At 45.2% G+C, this 17,638-nt stretch overlaps 1 protein-coding gene across 4 annotated transcripts in view; it reads left to right on the top strand.

Moving 5' to 3' along the window:
* MOV10L1 (Mov10 like RNA helicase 1) overlaps window positions 1-17,638 on the top strand; it is a 226,876-nt gene that overhangs the window by 125,331 nt on the left and 83,907 nt on the right. For all 4 annotated transcript variants that reach the window (XM_077264879.1, XM_077264881.1, XM_077264882.1 and 1 more), the window contains 3 exons: window positions 4,532-4,672; window positions 14,081-14,635; window positions 16,116-16,316. In XM_077264879.1, the coding sequence (XP_077120994.1) occupies window positions 4,532-4,672; window positions 14,081-14,635; window positions 16,116-16,316 (897 nt within the window). The remainder of the gene's footprint in view (window positions 1-4,531; window positions 4,673-14,080; window positions 14,636-16,115; window positions 16,317-17,638) is intronic.

Genomic DNA, 17,638 nt, shown 5'->3' on the forward strand with positions numbered 1-17,638 from the left:
CCCATCATACACTGGAGCATCATGGGGACATCATATATGGGGCCCATTATGCACTGGAGCATCATATATGGGGCCCATTATACACAGTGCCACATCATGGGAGCATCATATATGGAGCTCATTATACACTGGAGCATCATATATGGGGCCCATTATACACTGGAACATCATATATGGGGCCAATTACAGATGGAGCATTATATGGGGACAATCACTTATGGAGCAGTATATGGGGCCCATTATATATGGAGCATCTTATGAGGCCAATTACATATGGAGCAGTATATGGGGCCCATTCTGTTTGGAGAACTATATGGGGCCCATCATATTCTGGAGCATTATATGGTGCACATCATTTACTGTATGGAGCGTTATGTGGGGTCCATTATTCTGTATGGTACGATATATGGGGTCCATTATTCTATATGGATCAATGTGTGGAGCTCATTATTCTGTATGCAGCATTATATGGGGTCCATTATTCTATATGGGGCTCATTATTCTGTATGGAGCACTATGTGTTGCCCATAATACTGTATGGAGGACTATACTGTCCGGTTTCTGAGCTATTGATATCACTCATGTAATGTAGGAAGTAAGTGAAATCTTTGGCATTGTACTATACCTATATTTCTCTGCTATATCTGTGCATCATGAATTGGGGTATGTGTTAAAGGGGCCCACTAAGACTCTTTTGCCCGGGGCCCATGAAAACCTGGATCCGGCCCTGGATGGAGATATATAAATATATCCACTTAAGCGAGAAAACAATGTTTCTACACTGTGTCCCTAGCTCTTACTCTTCCTATCAGTGGAGATTGGCACCCTAGTTCAGCACGGTAGTGTGGCGCCCCCACTCATGAGTCGTCTGACCCTCATTTGCCCTGATTGTGTCCATAACCACTAATGGAAAGGAAAATGCTTATTCAGCTCACCCAAAAGAAGCCAGGGATCCAAAGCACAGACAGGTCAGCAGTGCAGCAGGAATGTAAATCAAATGTGGAAAAAGCTCTTGGAATCCCTTAAAACAAAATTTATTCAAAATTCTTAAAATTCTTAAACAGTATAACAATCACAAACCCCAGAGGGGAGAGTTTACACTGTCTGATGCATTTCAGACCCCAAAGTCATAAGCCATTGCTTTTGTCATGAATAAAGATTTTGGGGTCTGAAACGCATCTGGCAGTGTGAACTCTCCCCTCTGGGGTTTGTGACTGTTAAGCTGTTTGTGAAGGATTTTAAGAATTTTCAATAAATTTTGTTCTATTGGATTCCTGGAGCTGGGTTTTTTTCTATTTTCAATATAACCACTAATTGTGTAAACCCACCTATGATCAAATCTAAAACTGTAGGTAATATCGGGTATCGGCCGATATTCGCTGTATCGGAATTACGATACTGAGTTCCGATACTTTTGTGATATCGGATACCGGAATCGGAAGCTCCCATAGTGCAATGATGCACTATAATGGAGTGTGGGCGGTGCGTGGACGGAGACTGCATGTCTGTGTGTGCGGGCGGGGTGTGTGCATGCCTGCCGGGGCTCTGTGCGAGCTGCCGGGGGCTCCGTGCGGGCTACCGGGGGCTCCGTGCGTGGCTGCCGGGGCTCCGTGCGTGGCTGCCGGGGGCTCCGTGCGTGGCTGCCGGGGGCTCCGTGCGTGGCTGCCGGGGGCTCCGTGCGTGGCTGCCGGGGGCTCCGTGCGTGGCTGCCGGGGGCTCCGTGCGTGGCTGCCGGGGGCTCCGTGCGTGGCTGCCGGGGGCTCCGTGCGGGCCTGCCGGGGGCTCCGTGCGGGCCTGCCGGGGGCTCCGTGCGGGCCTGCCGGGGGCTCCGTGCGGGCCTGCCGGGGGCTCCGTGCGGGCCTACCGGGGGTCTGTGCGTGACTGCCTGGGGTCTGTATGGGCCTGCCAGGGCTCTGTGCAGGCTGCCGGGGCTCTGTGCAGGCTGCCGGGGCTCTGTGCAGGCTGCCGGGGCTCTGTGCAGGCTGCCGGGGGGTCTGTGCGTGACTGCCGGGGGCTATGTGCGGGCTGCCGGGGGCTATGTGCGGGCTGCCGGGGCTCTGTGCGGGCTATACATACAGACACACAGTACATTAAACATAGAGTACATACTCACCATTACTTGTCACTTTGTTCCCCGAAGCCAGTGTCATCTGTAAAAAAGGTTAAAATAAAACAACCAATATACTCCCTGTCCGCAGAAATCCACGAGTGTCCCACGACGATCTACCGTGGAGAACGGCAGCGTCAGCTGATGCTACCGCTCTCCAGGGGCTCCAGGAACACAATGACGGGAGGAAGGTATCCTTCCGCACTGTATTCCTCCGCCGCTGTAAAAAAAATAGTCCCTAGTCTCACTTATGGCATTGCTGTGTGAGAAATTTTCCCACGCAGCAATTGCCATAAAGTGAGACTTTGAACTCCGGTAACCCCTCAGTGGTGCACTGCAGGAGCCATTGTCTCCTGTCAGTGTGTCACTGAAGGTCCTATAGTACAGTGACATCACCCGATGTCACTGTTCTATAGGGGAGATCGTCGTGGGACACTCGTTATTAATTGGACCACGGCGGACAGATAGTATATGGTTTATTATTTTACGTTTTTTTGCAGGCGCTGAAGTATGGGAAGTATGGTTAAATGAAGAATATTAAAATACTTTTTTCCAAATGTGTGTGTGTGTGTGTGTGTGTGTGTGTGTGTGTGTGTGTGTTTTATTAACCCTTTATCACTATTGGATTAATAATGGATAGGCTTCTTATTGACGCCGCTCCGTTATTAACCCGGCTTAATGTCACCTTACAATAGCAAGGTGACATTAACCCCTTATTACCCCATATCCCACTGCTACACGGGAGTGAGAAGAGAGGGGTTAAGTGCCGGAGTTGGCGCATCTTACAGATGCGCCATTTCTGGGGCGGCTGTGGACTGGTATTTGTAGCCGGGGCGGGCCAATATCCATGGCCCCTCTCTGGCTATGAATATCAGCCCGCAGCTGTCTGCGTAGCCTTTCTGGCTATAAAACATAGGGGGCCCCACGTCCTTTTTTTTTTGGGGGGGGTCCCCCTATTTTAATAGCCAGTAAAGGCTACGCAGGCAGCTGCGGGCTGATATTCATAGCAGGCTACAAATATTGGCCCCCGGCCGTCGGATTTCCCCCTCTGGCTCAGAAAGACGCCTATCCATTATTAATCCAAAAGTAATAAAGGGTTAATAAAACACACACATTAGGAATTAAGTATTTTAATATTCTTCATTTAACCATGCTTACCATACTTCAGCGCCTGCAAAAAACGTAAAATAAACCGCATACTACCTGTCCGCCGTAGTCCAATTAATAACGAGTGTCCCACGACGATCTCCCCTATAAAACAGTGACATCGGGTGATGTCACTGCTCTATAGGACCCTCAGTGACACACTGAAAAGAGACAATGGCTCCTGCAGTGCATCACTGAGGTTACTATAGTTCAAAGTCTCACTTTATGGCAATTGCTGCTTGGGAAAATTTCTCACACAGCAATGCCATAAGTGAGACTAAGGACTTTTTTTTTTTTACAGCGGCGGAGGAATACAATGCGGAAGGATACCTTCCTCCCGTCATTGTGTTCCTGGAACCCCTGGAGAGCGGTAGCATCAGCGATGCTGCCATTCTCCACGGGAGATCGTCGTGGGGCACTCGTGGATTTCTGCAGACAGGGAGTATATTGGTTGTTTGTTATTTTAATCTTCTTACAGATGACACTGGCTTCGGGGATCAAAATGACAAGTAATGGTGAGTATGTACTCTATGTTTAATGTACTGTATGTCTGTATGTATAGCCCGCACAGAGCCCCGGCAGCCCGCATAGAGCCCCCGGCAGTCACGCACAGACCCCCAGCAGCCCGCACGGAGCCCCGACAGCCCGCACAGAGCCCCCGGCAGGCCCGCACTTTGGTTTCAGTGGGGTTTGGCGGTGTTCGACGAACATTCGTCGAACACGTCCCAGTTCCACGAACCAAACTCCAACACTAGGGAGGTGGCTCAACACTACTACTTATGCACCTGAAAATAATCTGACAAAAGTCCCTGACTTTGTGTACATATACCTAAAAGAAGTCATGATGTTTTTGAAGGCAAAGGGTGATCACATCAGCAGTGATTTGATTTAAATTTCTGTATGTGAATATTGCTTTACATTGGATGAATCAGAACCTATGTGCACAATTGCAGTCAAATTATATTCTATTCTTAATCACTCTAGTTTGAAGAGCTGGTTGGGGACCATTGGGAGACACTAAATCATTTTCACACTTGGTAGCGACCTGACAGTCAAAGGAAGCAGTTTAAGTAGAATCCTGCAAGGGTCCGCATTAGATCAACCTCCTCTTACTTTCCCAAGTCAGCTCCTCAAACTACCATATGTTTTTTTTTCTTAAATGCCAGAGCTTTTCAGTGTAAAACATTCTTTTCTACAATCTCGTAATAGAAAACTGCTCTGGTGGCGTAGAGTCCACAAGATGCTGTTGAATATGATTATTTTTTTTGTTTTCTTCAGAATGCCATCTAACAAGGAGGATTCAGACAATCAGCACTCTGAAATTTTGATGATGAACAAAGGGGGCTTGGAGGTTTCTAAGATGACTCATTTTGGAGTGATCAAGCAAGGACAGAGTAAATCTTTGAACCTTTCCATAGAGTGAGTACAGTCTTTCTACTAAAAATTATATGTGTATATTATTATTATTATTATTATTTATTGTTATAGCGCCATTTATTCCATGGCGCTTTACAAGTGAGGAGGGGTATACATAATAAAAACAAGTACAATAATCTTGAACAATACAAGTCATAACTGGTACAGGAGGAGTGAGGACCCTGCCCGCGAGGGCTCACAATCTACAAGTGTATATATATTATATATATATATATATATATATATATATATATATATATATATATATATATATATATATATATAGTACAGACCAAAAGTTTGGACACACCTTCTCATTTAAAGATTTTTTTGTATTTTCATGACTATGAAAATTGTAATTTCACACTGAAGGCATCAAAACTATGAATTAACACATGTGGAATTATACACGTAACAAAAAAGTGTGAAACAGCTGAAAATATGTCTTATATTCCAGTTTCTTCAAAGTAGCCACCTTTTGCTTTGATGACTCCTTTACACACTCTTGGCATTCTCTTGATGAGATTCAAGAGGTAGTCACCGGGAATGGTTTTCACTTCACAGGTGTGCCCTGTCAAGTTTAATAAGTGGGTTTTCTTGCCTTATAAATGCTGTTGGGACCATCAGTTGTGTTGTGCAGAAGTCTGGTGGATACACAGCTGATAGTCCTACTGAGTAGACTGTTAGCTGCTTTTTTCTTGCCATAATACAAATTCTAAGTAAAGAAAACCGAGTGGCCATCATTACTTTAAGAAATGAAGGTCAGACAGTCCGAAAAATTGGGAAAACTTTGAAAGTGTCCCCAAGTGCAGAGGCAAAAACCATCAACCGCTACAAAGAAACTGGCTCTCAGGAGGCCTGCCCCAGGAAAGGAAGACCAAGAGTCACCTCTGCTTCTGAGGATAAGTTTATCCGAGTCACCACCCTCAGAAATCGCAGGTTAACAGCAGCTCAGATTAGAGACCAGGTCAATGCCACACAGAGTTCTAGCAGCAGACACATCTCTACAACATCTGTTAAGAGGAGACTTTGTGCAGCAGGTCTTCATGGTAAAATAGCTGCTAAGAAACGACCGCTAAGGACAGGCAACAAGCAGAAAAGACTTGTTTGGGCTTAAGAACACAAGAAATGGACATTAGACCAGTGGAAATCTGTGCTTTGGTCTGATGAGTCCAAATTTGAGATCTTTGGTTCCAACCACCGTGTCTTTGTGTGACGCAGAACAGGTGAACGGATTAACTCTACATGCTTGGTTCCCACCGTGAAGCATGGAGGTGTGATGGGGTGGTGGTGCTTTGCTGGTGACACTGTTGGGGATTTCTTCAAAATTGAAGGCATACTGAACCAGCATGGCTACCACAGCATCTTGCAGCGGCATGCTATTCCATCCGATTTGTGTTTAGTTGGACCATCATTTATTTTTCAACAGGTCAATGACCCCAAACACACCTCCAGGCTGTGTAAGGGCTATTTGACAAAGAAGGAGAGTGTTGGGGTGCTACGCCAGATGACCTGGCCTCCACAGTCACCAGACCTGAATCCAATCGAGATGGTTTGGGGTGAGCTGGACCACTGAGTGAAGGCAAAAGGGCAAACAAGTGCTAAGCATCTCTGGGAACTACTTCAAGATTGTTGGAAGACCATTTCCGGTGACTACCTCTTGAAGCTCATCAAGAGAATGCCAAGAGTGTGCAAAGCAGTCATCAAAGTAAAAGGTGGTTACCTTGAAGAACCTAGAATATAAGACATATTTTCAGTTGTTTCACGTTTTTTTTTTAAGTATATAATTCCACATTTGTTAATTCATAGTTTTGATGCCTTCAGTGTGAATTTACAATTTTCATAGTCCTGAAAATACAGAAAAATCTTTAAATGAGAAGGTGTGTCCAAACTTTTGGTCTGTAGGCCAAAGGTAGGCATTACCATCTTAGGTAGGCATTAGGTAGTGTTGACACAGGCAATTTTGTTTGACCCAAACAGGTACAGTTTTATTGCCTTCATTAAACTCCAAGGTATGAATAGATTAGCCTCTTCTCCCAGAGCAAACTTTATACACAAAAGAGGCAAGATCTCAGCAGTCTCAGCATCACTTTCAGCCTGAGCTCCAGCAGCTTCCAGCTCCAAACAGAAATGTTCAACTCTGCTCACAGTTCACACTGAACAGGCGCAGGTTCCACACAGTCTTGTGCAGCTCCTCCACACCGTTTCTGCAGCTCCAACACACAGACTGCTCAGTTTTCCTAGCTGACCCATGCAGTCTCCATTCAAAGTGAGACCTTGGCATGTCTCTCTCCAAGCTATAGCTCACATCTTGGCTAGTCACTCACCAGCAGCACATTGGACTCTGTTCCATCCAGCAGACTGACACCTTGTAAACAAAGGTTTTGGTTCTTGGTCAAAGCTAGTCAGGTACATCTAATCAAGACATGCAGTTGTAGGATTTAACTCATTCGTATGTGGCTTTACTACAATATATAATCTACTATTTTAAAAAGTTAGTGCTTGTAGATGAATCCGTCAGTTCCAAATTTTTATGTAAGCAGCAAGTTGCTCTAATAAGAATTACCGTATCACTCCGGTTGTCCTGCTTGCACCAGACAACCCCACAAAGAGATCTAGGATCTCCCTAGGAGCATTTTTATCCGCTTAGAATAGTCGTAGTTACTCACCGATAACGGTGTTTCTCAGAGCCCATGACAGCACTACCAGAGAGAGGGAATCCGCCCTTCAGGGACAGGAAACCTACAGGATAAAAAGGGCGGTACCTCTCTCCTGCCTCAGTTTAGTTTACAGAGCATCAGAGGTCCTCCAGGTTAGTGATAACAAGAAATACACATATTTTAGCAAAATACTTATGAAGATTACACCGTGTCTAAATCAAATACACACTTCGTATAATAAAGTGCTCACCACACACGTGATAAGGGGGGGAATAAGCAGGTGCTGTCATGGGCTCTGAGAAACACCGTTATCGGTGAGTAACTACAACTTTCTCAGTCGCCCATGACAGCACTACCAGAGAGGATTGCAGAGATTATTGCTTTAGGGAGGGACCACAGCCTGCAAGACCCTTCTTCCGAAGGTTAAGTCCGACGAAGAGGCTAAGTCTAAGCGATAGTGCCTAAAGAAGGTTGAAGGTGTTGACCAGGTGGCCGCTTTACAGATTTTATCTATTGGTACCTCCGACCTTTCGGCCCAGGAGGTCGTCATAGCCCTTGTAGAGTGTGCCTTGAGTCCTTCAGGAACTGCATTTCCCGTGGACGAGTATGCCAAGGCTATCGCATCAGTAACCCAACGAGCTATAGTGCCTTTGGAGGCTTTGAGTCCTTTCCTAGGTCCCTGAAAACAGATAAAAAGACAGCCTTCCTTCCTACACTGACGGGAGGATTCTAGGTAGTGTATTAGACACCTTCTCACATCTAAGGTGTGGAATTTTTCCTCTTTTTGATTTTTCGGGTTTGGACAGAAGGAAGGAAGGATTATTTCCTGGGATCTATGGAAATTGGAAGCAACTTTGGGTAGATAAGCAGGGTCTGTTCTTAATATTACCCTATCCTCCATGATTTGTGTGAAGGGAGGGTTCGCAGATAGAGCCTGAAGGTCACTAATCCTACGGGCAGATGTTAGGGCTGTAAGAAGGGCCGTTTTGAGGGATAAGATTTTAAGTGGTATCGAATCTATGGGTTCAAACGGGGGTTCTGTCAGAGCTGATAGTACTAAATTTAAGTCCCAAGATGGAGGGTTTCTGATTTTTATTGGCCTAGACCGTACAGCGGCTTTAATGAATCTTGCTATCCATGGGTTAGTGGCAATACTATCATTGTATAACGCCCCTAAGGCCGCTACTTGCACCTTTAAGGTGCTCACCGATAGGCCCATATCCAAACCTTTCTGTAGGAACTCTAATATTTTGACCACTGGAACCCCATCTTGTAGTCTTACCCCGGAGGTGGACAGAAACTTTTTCCAAGTTTTACCATAGATTTTAGTTGTTATTGTCTTCCTACTTTTTAATAGCGTGGAGACTAAATTATCTGAGAATCCCCTTGCCCTTAGCAGTGACCTTTCAAGTTCCACGCTGTCAAGTGTAGATTTGCCGACTGAGGGTGGAACACCGGCCCCTGTGATAAGAGGTCTGGAAGATCCGGAAGGACCCAGGGATCTGTGACCGATAGGATTTTCAGCCAGGAAAACCAGGCCCTTTTGGGCCAGAAGGGGGCTATTAGAATGATACTCGCCCTGTCCTGTCTTCTCTTCCGTAGGACTGCCGGTATAAGTATATAAGGGGGAAAGGCATATGTCAGACCGTGAGTCCAGGGAATCGAGAATGCATCCAGTGCTCGGGGGTTCCCTCTGTGGTTTAGAGAACAAAACTGTTTTACTTTTCTGTTCTCTATACTGGCGAAGAGGTCTATTACTGGTACCCCCCAGATTTTTGTGATCTGATCGAAGACCCTTTGGTTCAGAGCCCATTCCCCCTGTTTCAGCTGGGTACGGCTTAGGAAGTCTGCCTTTTTGTTCACTACGCCTCTTATGTGTAACGCCGAGAGGGATAGGAAGTGATGTTCGGCTAAGGTGAAGATTTGGGAAGTAGTTTCCATCAGGGCTTGGGATCTGGTCCCCCCCTGGTGGTTCAGGTAGGCCACTACTACTTGATTGTCCGAGAAAACCCAGACATGTTGTCCCCGTAGTTTGGGAAGAAAAACTGACAGAGCATGGCTCACTGCGCAAAGTTCTTTTTGATTTGAGGATACCTGGTATTCTCGATCTGTCCAGACCCCCTGAGTAACACTGTTTCCCAGGTGAGCTCCCCACCCCGTGGGACTGGCATCCGTGGTAACTACTTGTTGTACATCGATCACCCACGGGACCCCCTTTGATAGATTGTTGGAATCTAGCCACCAGTCTAGGGAACGAATAGTGTCTGAACTTAGAGTCATGCGACCTTCCAGGCGTCCCCTCAGTGTAACCTGATTTTTCAGGACATCCCACTGGAGGTCTCTCGTGTGGATCTGAGCCCACTGTACTGCCAGGAGACAAGCAGAAAGGGACCCTAGCAGTGACATCGCTCCTCTTAAGGTCATATGAGGGTTTGAGCGAGCTCCGGACACAATGCTTAGTATTTTTTGTTTCTTCAGGTCTGGAAGGCGACATTCCTGTAAAACCGAGTCCAGAGTTAGGCCCAGAAACTCTTGCACCATGGTCGGTTCCAGTTTTGACTTCTGGAGATTTAGGAGCCAACCTAATTCTGTTAGAGTTTTTATCACTCTGCTGCACTGTTGGTGACAATGTTGGGCTGAGTTGCTGACAATCAGGAAGTCGTCTAGGTATGGTATTATAATAACATCTTCCTCCCTTATGTGGGCCATCATTTCTGCTACCACCTTGGTAAAAACACGGGGCGCTACCGAAATGCCAAACGGGAGGGCCTTGTACTGGTATTCTTTCACTACTCCCTCCATGACTACTGCTAGTCTGAGGTATTTCTGTGAGTTTTTGTGGATGGGGACGTGATAGTACGCGTCGCTGAGATCCAACACTACCATGAAACAATTTGGAAACAGGTTTTTTATTGTAGATCTTGTCGATTCCATTTTGAATGTTTGATTCTTTACATAACTGTTAAATCTCCGTAGATTTATTATTGTGCGGAAGGAACCATCCGGCTTTGGAATCAGAAACAGTGGGGAAAAGAATCCTTTCCCTCTTTCCGGTTATGGAACTTCTCGGATCACATCTTTGGTTATGAGTTTTGAGATTTCTAGTTCCAAGGCCTGTTGCCGCCATGAAGGTTTCAATGGAGTGACCACATAGTGTTGGGGAGGAAGAGTGGTAAAGTTTATTTGAAGTCCCATTTTTATTAGGTTTAAAATCCAAGTACTGGAAGAGATTTTTTCCCAGGCCGGAAGGTATTGATACAGTCTCCCTCCCACCCTGGGGGAGGTGTCACTTAGGGGTTTTTTTTATTTCTGGGGGAGTTGCCAAAGAGGAAGCCCCTGTCTCTATTTCTCCCCTCCTCCCACCTGTTCTGTTCTCTAGGAGGGCGTCTGCGGATAAATTTCCTGTTCCGAAAGGGCCGCCTAACGTATGGTGCGGCCAGGTTAGGGAACCCCTTCTTCTTATCCCCTGCTTTTTGTAAAATGTCATCTAGGGTTTCCCCAAACAGAAATTTTCCCTCACATGGGATTGAACAAAGTTTTAGTTTTGTCTGTAGATCGCCTGGCCAGTTTTTCAGCCACAGCGTTCTACGAGCTGCATTGGACAGGGCTGCCGATTTTGAAGTCAGTTTGATAGAGTCCGCCGAAGAGTCGGCCAAGAAGGCTGCCGCTCCCCTAATCATGGGAATTGATTCGATGATTTTTTGTCGGGATACTCCATCCCTTAACTGTTTCTCCAGATTGTCTATCCAAATCATTAGGGATCTGGAAGTACATGCGGCCGCTATGGCGGGTCTTAAACATCCCCCTGCTGACTCCCAGGCCCCTTTTAGGAAGGTGTCGGCTCTTTTATCAAGGGGGTCTTTTAGCGTACCCATGTCCTCAAAGGGCAGTGCAAATTTCTTTGACGCTTTAGCTACTGCCACGTCAAGTTTAGGGGCTTTGTCCCATGCTGTAGAATCATCTTCCGCAAAAGGATATTTCCTTTTAACCCCTTCCCGACATGTGACGGTATAGTACGTCACATGTCGGGACCCCCGCTTTGATGTGCGCTCCGGCGGTGAGCGCACATCAAAGTCGCGACATGTCAGCTGTTTTTTACAGCTGACATGTGCGCGCAATAGCGGCGGGTGAAATCGCGATCACCCGCCGCTATTAACTAGTTAAATGCCGCTGTCAAACGCAGACAGCGGCATTTAACTACCGCATCCGGCCGTGCGGCCGGATATGAGCGCATCGCCGACCCCTGTCACATGATCGGGGGTCGGCGATGCTCCTCCATTGTAACCATAGAGGTCCTTGAGACCTCTATGGTTACTGATTGCCGGTGGCTGTGAGCGCCCCCCTGTGGTCGGCGCTCACAGCACACCTGCATTTTAGCTACATAACAGCGATCTGATGATCGCTGTTATGTAGCAGAGCCGATCGGGCTGTGCCTGCTTCTAGCCTCCCATGGAGGCTATAGAAGCATGGCAAAAGTAAAAAAAAAAAGTTTTTAAAAATGTGAAAAAAATAAAAAAAACATAAAAGTTTAAATCACCCCCCTTTCGCCCCAATCAAAATAAATCAATAAAAAAAAAAAAAAACCTACACATATTTGGTATCGCCGCGTTCAGAATCGCCCGATCTATCAATTAAAAAAAAGCATTAACCTGATCGCTAAATGGCGTAATGAGAAAAAAATTCGAAACGCCAGATTTACGTTTTTTTGGTCGCCACGACATTGCATTAAAATGCAATAACGGGCGATCAAAAGAACGTATCTACACCAAAATGCTATCATTAAAAACGCCAGCTCGGCACGCAAAAAATAAGCCCTCACCCGACCCCAGATCACGAAAAATGGAGACGCTACGAGTATCGGAAAATGGCGCAATTTTGTTTTGTTTTGTTTTTTGCAAAGTTTGGAATTTTTTTTCACCACTTAGGTGAAAAATAACCTAGTCATGTTAGGTGTCTATGAACTCGTAGTGACCTGGAGAATCATAATGGCAGGTCAGTTTTAGCATTTAGTGAACCTAGCAAAATAGGCAAGCAAAAAACAAGTGTGGGATTGCACTTTTTTTGCAATTTCACTGCACTTGGAATTTTTTTCCCGTTTTCTAGTACACGACATGCTAAAACCAATGATGTCGTTCAAAAGTACAACTCGTCCCGCAAAAAATAAGCCCTCACATGGCCAAATTGACGGAAAAATAAAAAAGTTATGGCTCTGGGAAGGAGGGGAGCGAAAAACGAAAACGGAAAAACGGAAAAAGCTCCGGGGGTGAAGGGGTTAAGGGAGGGTACAGATGAATTTTTTCTTTCTGGCTTTTCCCACTCCTTTTTAATCAGGGCCTGCACGTTTTCGTTAAGTGGAAAAACTCTGCGTTTTTTCTGGCCCAGGCCGCCAAACATAATGTCCTGTACCGTTTTGTCAGGACGTGGGTCTAGGACCCCCATTGTAGATCTTACAGTTTTTACGAGGGCATCTATTTCATCTAAGGGGAAGCAGTGGCGGCCTCCACTCTCAGAGTCTGAGGAGGAGGAGGAACCTTTCTTGTCTGACACATCCTCATCAGAGCTAGAAGGATCGGAGTGAAAAAGGGGGACAGGTGTTCTCTCCTTAACCCCCTCCCCTTTAAGGGATTTAAACGCTGTTTCTACCTCTGATCTTATTACTGAACGTAATTCAGAGGCAAAACTAGGGGTTTCTTCACAAAGGACTTGTCCTATACAGGAACCGCATAATTTCTTATCCCAGTTCTATAACAGGGGTTCTCCACATAAGGGACAGTCTCTATGTTTAGTTTTCTCCGTTTTTTTTCTTGCCTAAAAAATAAACGGAAAAAGGGGACCCTATTACTTGGTGAACTTTCACGAAGATCACTCACCCATCTTGCGCAGCTACAGGTACCAGTTCTGGAGGAGGTACGGGATCTTGTATGAGACCCGAAGTAGAAGGTGTCGGCTGGCTGGAGATATTGGAGGTTTTACTGTGCGGCATGGAATGGCTCCTGGAGCGGGTACTTCGGGTGCCTGCAGAGGTCCTTCCGCCCGACTTGCGCTGGTGGTGACGCTGCTGTTGCTGCGGTGGTGGCTGTAAGGGCTGCGCCGGCTGGAGCTGCTGATCGCTGTCCGCCATAGTGGGACTGCATGCAGCAAAGGGCGCTCTCACAGCGGTGTTTTAAATAGTGCGCCGATCACCCCTCCTCCAGCTGCGTTGCAGGGTAGCGCTGGTCCCCAGTGCGCATGCGCGCTCCCCGGGACCCGGAAGTAGACAGCGTCTATATCCGGTGCGGCGGCCATCTTGGTGCTCTCACACACCAGGTCGTCGCTCCGGACCAGGCCTCTCTGCAGAGGCACGCCGGGTCCCTAAAGCCCCTACCCCAATCCGGGGAGGCAGCCGCGCTCCCCTCCGCCCGCTCTGCAGCCCCATCGGACCCAGAAGTGGCGGCGTCGGACACCGAGGGGCCTCCCCGCCGTCATACCTCCACTGGTCGGCTCCGGATACAGGTACCGATCCTGAGGGTTCCCCTGTCAGGGACAGGAAACAAAACTGAAGCAGGAGAGAGGTACCGCCCTTTTTATCCTGTAGGTTTCCTGTCCCTGAAGGGCGGATTCCCTCTCTCTGGTAGTGCTGTCATGGGCGACTGAGAAAAGAGGTGTTTCATTCTACAAGTCATACAAAATATTACATGTTCCTTAGATTTTCTGCATGTATAAATTTACATGTTGTATTGATCTCTTAAAATATTCTTTTTTTTTTTTTTAGGAATAAAGGAAGTGATGTTCATTCATTAGTCTCTTGCAAAGTAGCCGGTTTAGAGAAGGAGAATAAGTTCAAGTTTGAAATGTCTGCTCCTAAATCAAATTTGAGTGGTGTCTCATCAACTATATTACAGTCACCTTCCTCATCCATGTGTGATGCAACCAATTGTAACTCAAATGAAACTGCGAGATCTAATGTTGTGCTTCCCTTGGTAATGACTGCTAATTGTGTAAATACGAGGCTCTATCATATGCCCTATGCAACTTCAGGTTACCATTTAAGATACCTGACTGGTTCTGCTCTTCCTTTCAAAGCAAGTGCACTAAATTCTCCAAATGATGCATCAATGAGTCATGTGCATACCCAACCCATGGTAGACAACTATGTGACAACACTTAATGGGCAATTGAAGCCAGGAAACTTCCCTGCCTTTAATGGATTAGGTGACTTGGATATAAGCAAAATGGAAGCGTGCGAGTCTTCAAAGGCTGACCTTAATGAGGCGTTGGTGATCCATCCTGGAGAGAAAATCTTTATTGCAGTCACTTGTGAAGCAAGGTATTTAACATCTGACGTGAAAAGTTCTTATTTCTTAACCAGATATAGATCTCCTACTTTGCACTGATGAGAGGCAATACCCCGAAACACTGTGTCTGCAAATTGAGATTCTGATTTGGATTTTATCCTAAATCATATTGCAAGGCTAGTTAATGGGTTGGTATTGATTTGTAGGATTGCTACCTCCAACAGGTATGACACGCCAGATCTGGCATGTCACTCTCCATAAGGAGAGAACTTGCCCCTTAGATCCTAGATATATAGAGTAAGTTTTGCCCAGTAATTAAAGGGATTCTCTGGTGAAAACAAGTTTTTACCTATCCATACACGTTATCCGAGCACGTTCGCTCATCACTAGTTATCAGAGCATGCTCGGGTGTTAATCGTGCATATGGGAGTGCTCATATGTTATGTTCGAGTCCCTGCGGCTACATGATTTGCGGCTGTTTGACTCGTTGAACACATGGGGATTCCCTAACAAACAAGCCCATCTCCAGATGTGTTCATGCTGTCTAACAGCCACAAATCATGCATCAGCTGTGACTCGAACATAATAAACAAACACTCCCAGATGGTCGGATAACACTCGAGCATGCTCGAATAAGACGTTATTCGAGCACGTTCCCTCATCACTAGTGATAACTTTGTTTGGCAAGGTTCTGAACACTGGGACCCCCATCGAACGGCAGAACAGAATACTTTTATAATAGTTACCATGGAACCATAGTACGTATGCTTTATCGCCAATCCATTCATTCCCTATGGGGCTGTGGAGCACTACGCTAGGCTTTTTACAGCAGCCCCATAGAGAATGGATCAAGTGGCGATCTATCATGTGTTCTATGTTTCCATTCTAATGGTAATAAAAGTTCCCTTTTCTGCAAATTGGTGCAGGGCTTAGCAATTGGACACCAACTGATTAATAAGTGGGATAAGTGATAACTTGTTCCAACAGGGATATCCTTTAACATAATATACCTCAGCACTTATATCCTCAGTTTAGTTGTTTATTGGAATGATGAAATAAAACAGTTGGCGGAAAATAGACCTCAGATATTTGATTTTTAACCTATTCAGCCCTTTAATCATTGCAATGTGTAGTGCCATCACTTATCCGCCCCTCTTTAATATAGTAAAGATGGACATTTGGTCAAGCCTGCATGCATGGAAAGGATCAGTAATCTGCCCAATACAGTGCAGCTGCACCCGAATTTAGCTGCCTTTCAGTTAGACTATTAGGGATCTTTCTGACCAGTAGTTGTTTCCAATAATAGCCAGCTCTGTACTAGTGTTAACAGGAATAATGCTATGCGTTTACAGGGATTCCATCTACATATAATCTGTAGAAAGTTATTCGCCTGTTCTTCTGGCCCAATGAACCAGCTATGTTTCAATTACTGATAACAGTGCTTTTGTTTGTGTTTTTAAACAATTTACAAATGATCTCCAGATATAGAAATATCATATTTACTTGTCACAGAAACCCAGGCCGCTGCAAAGAACTCGTTTTACTTTGCTTCCAAGATTTTGTAATTGGACGCTACATTGAAGCCACTGTTGAAAGTGAGGAAGAGTTCTTATTACTTCCTCCCAAGGAATTTTCTTCCAGGGACAAAAAAAGACTTCAAGAAATGGAACGAAGCACCAACATACCAGTATCTGTTTCTGCGCCACATAAAAGGCAAGTGTGTGAAGGTACAGTTAGGTCCAGAAATATTTAGTCAGTGAAACAAGTTTGGGCATTTTAGCTTTTTACCAAAATGTATTTAAGATAGTTATATAATCAATATGGGCTTAAAGAGTAGACTCCCAGCTTTCATTTGAGGGTATTCATGTCCTAATTGAAGTAAGGGTTTAGGAATTACAGCTCTTTAACAGGTAGGTGCCTGTTTTTAACGAACGGGACCAAAAGTAATTGGACAATTATTTCAAAAGCTTTTAATGTGCTATTCCCTTGTCAATCCTCATCAGTTAAGCAGATAAAAGGTCAGGAGCGGATTCCAGGTGTGGCATTTATATTTGGAAGCTGTTGCTGTGAACTTACAACATGCCAAAAGAGCTCTCGCTGGAAGAGAAACATACCATTATTAGGCTGAGAAAAAAGAAATCTATTAGATAGCACAAATGTTAGGAGTGGCCAAATAAACAAAACATGCATCCTGCTAAAAAAATGCACTGGTGAGCCTGGAGACTCAAAAATAGTTGAGCAAAATGCTAGCACAGCCGGTGGGGAAGGTGCGTAAAAGTAGGTTCCCAAACCATAAAACTTAGTATATAACTTGGCACACTCAAGTGGGTGAAGGGAGAAGAGTTTAATGTGATATGAAATACATACAGTAGTCACAACACACGTTTCGGTCTTTCAAGACTTTCATCAGTGTACTATAAGAAATAGAAGGATGTGTGGTTTGACACAATCACTAGAGTGATGATGAGAATATGTGGTATACCAGAGGACCTGGTAGTCAGGATCCAACTTCTGGCGTATCAGAAAGTCTGTGGGGGGCGTGTATCCTAAGACGCTGTATCCACCGCTGGTCTTTCATATCACATTAAATTCTTCTCACTTCACCCGCTTGAGTGTGCCAAGTTATATACTATGAAGACTGAAAAAGGGCTGGACGTCCAAGGAAGACAACAGTGGAGGATGATCACAGAATCCTTTCCATGGTGAAGAAACACCACCTCACAACACCCACCCAAATGAAGAACACTCTCCATGAAGTACAGTACAGACCAAAAGTTTGGACACACCTTCTCATTTAAAGATTTTTTTTGTATTTTCATGACTGAAAATTGTACATTCACACTGAAGGCATCAAAACTATGAATTAACACATGTGGAATTATATACTTAACAAAAAAGTGTGAAACAACTGAAATTATGTCTTATATTCTAGGTTATTCAAAGTAGCCACCTTTTGCTTTGATGACTGCTTTGCACACTCTTGGCATTCTCTTGATGAGCTTCAAGAGGTAGTCACCGGGAATGGTCTTCCAACA

The sequence above is a fragment of the Ranitomeya variabilis genome, chromosome 5 (assembly GCF_051348905.1).
Source record: "Ranitomeya variabilis isolate aRanVar5 chromosome 5, aRanVar5.hap1, whole genome shotgun sequence".
Lineage (NCBI taxonomy): Eukaryota > Metazoa > Chordata > Amphibia > Anura > Dendrobatidae > Ranitomeya > Ranitomeya variabilis.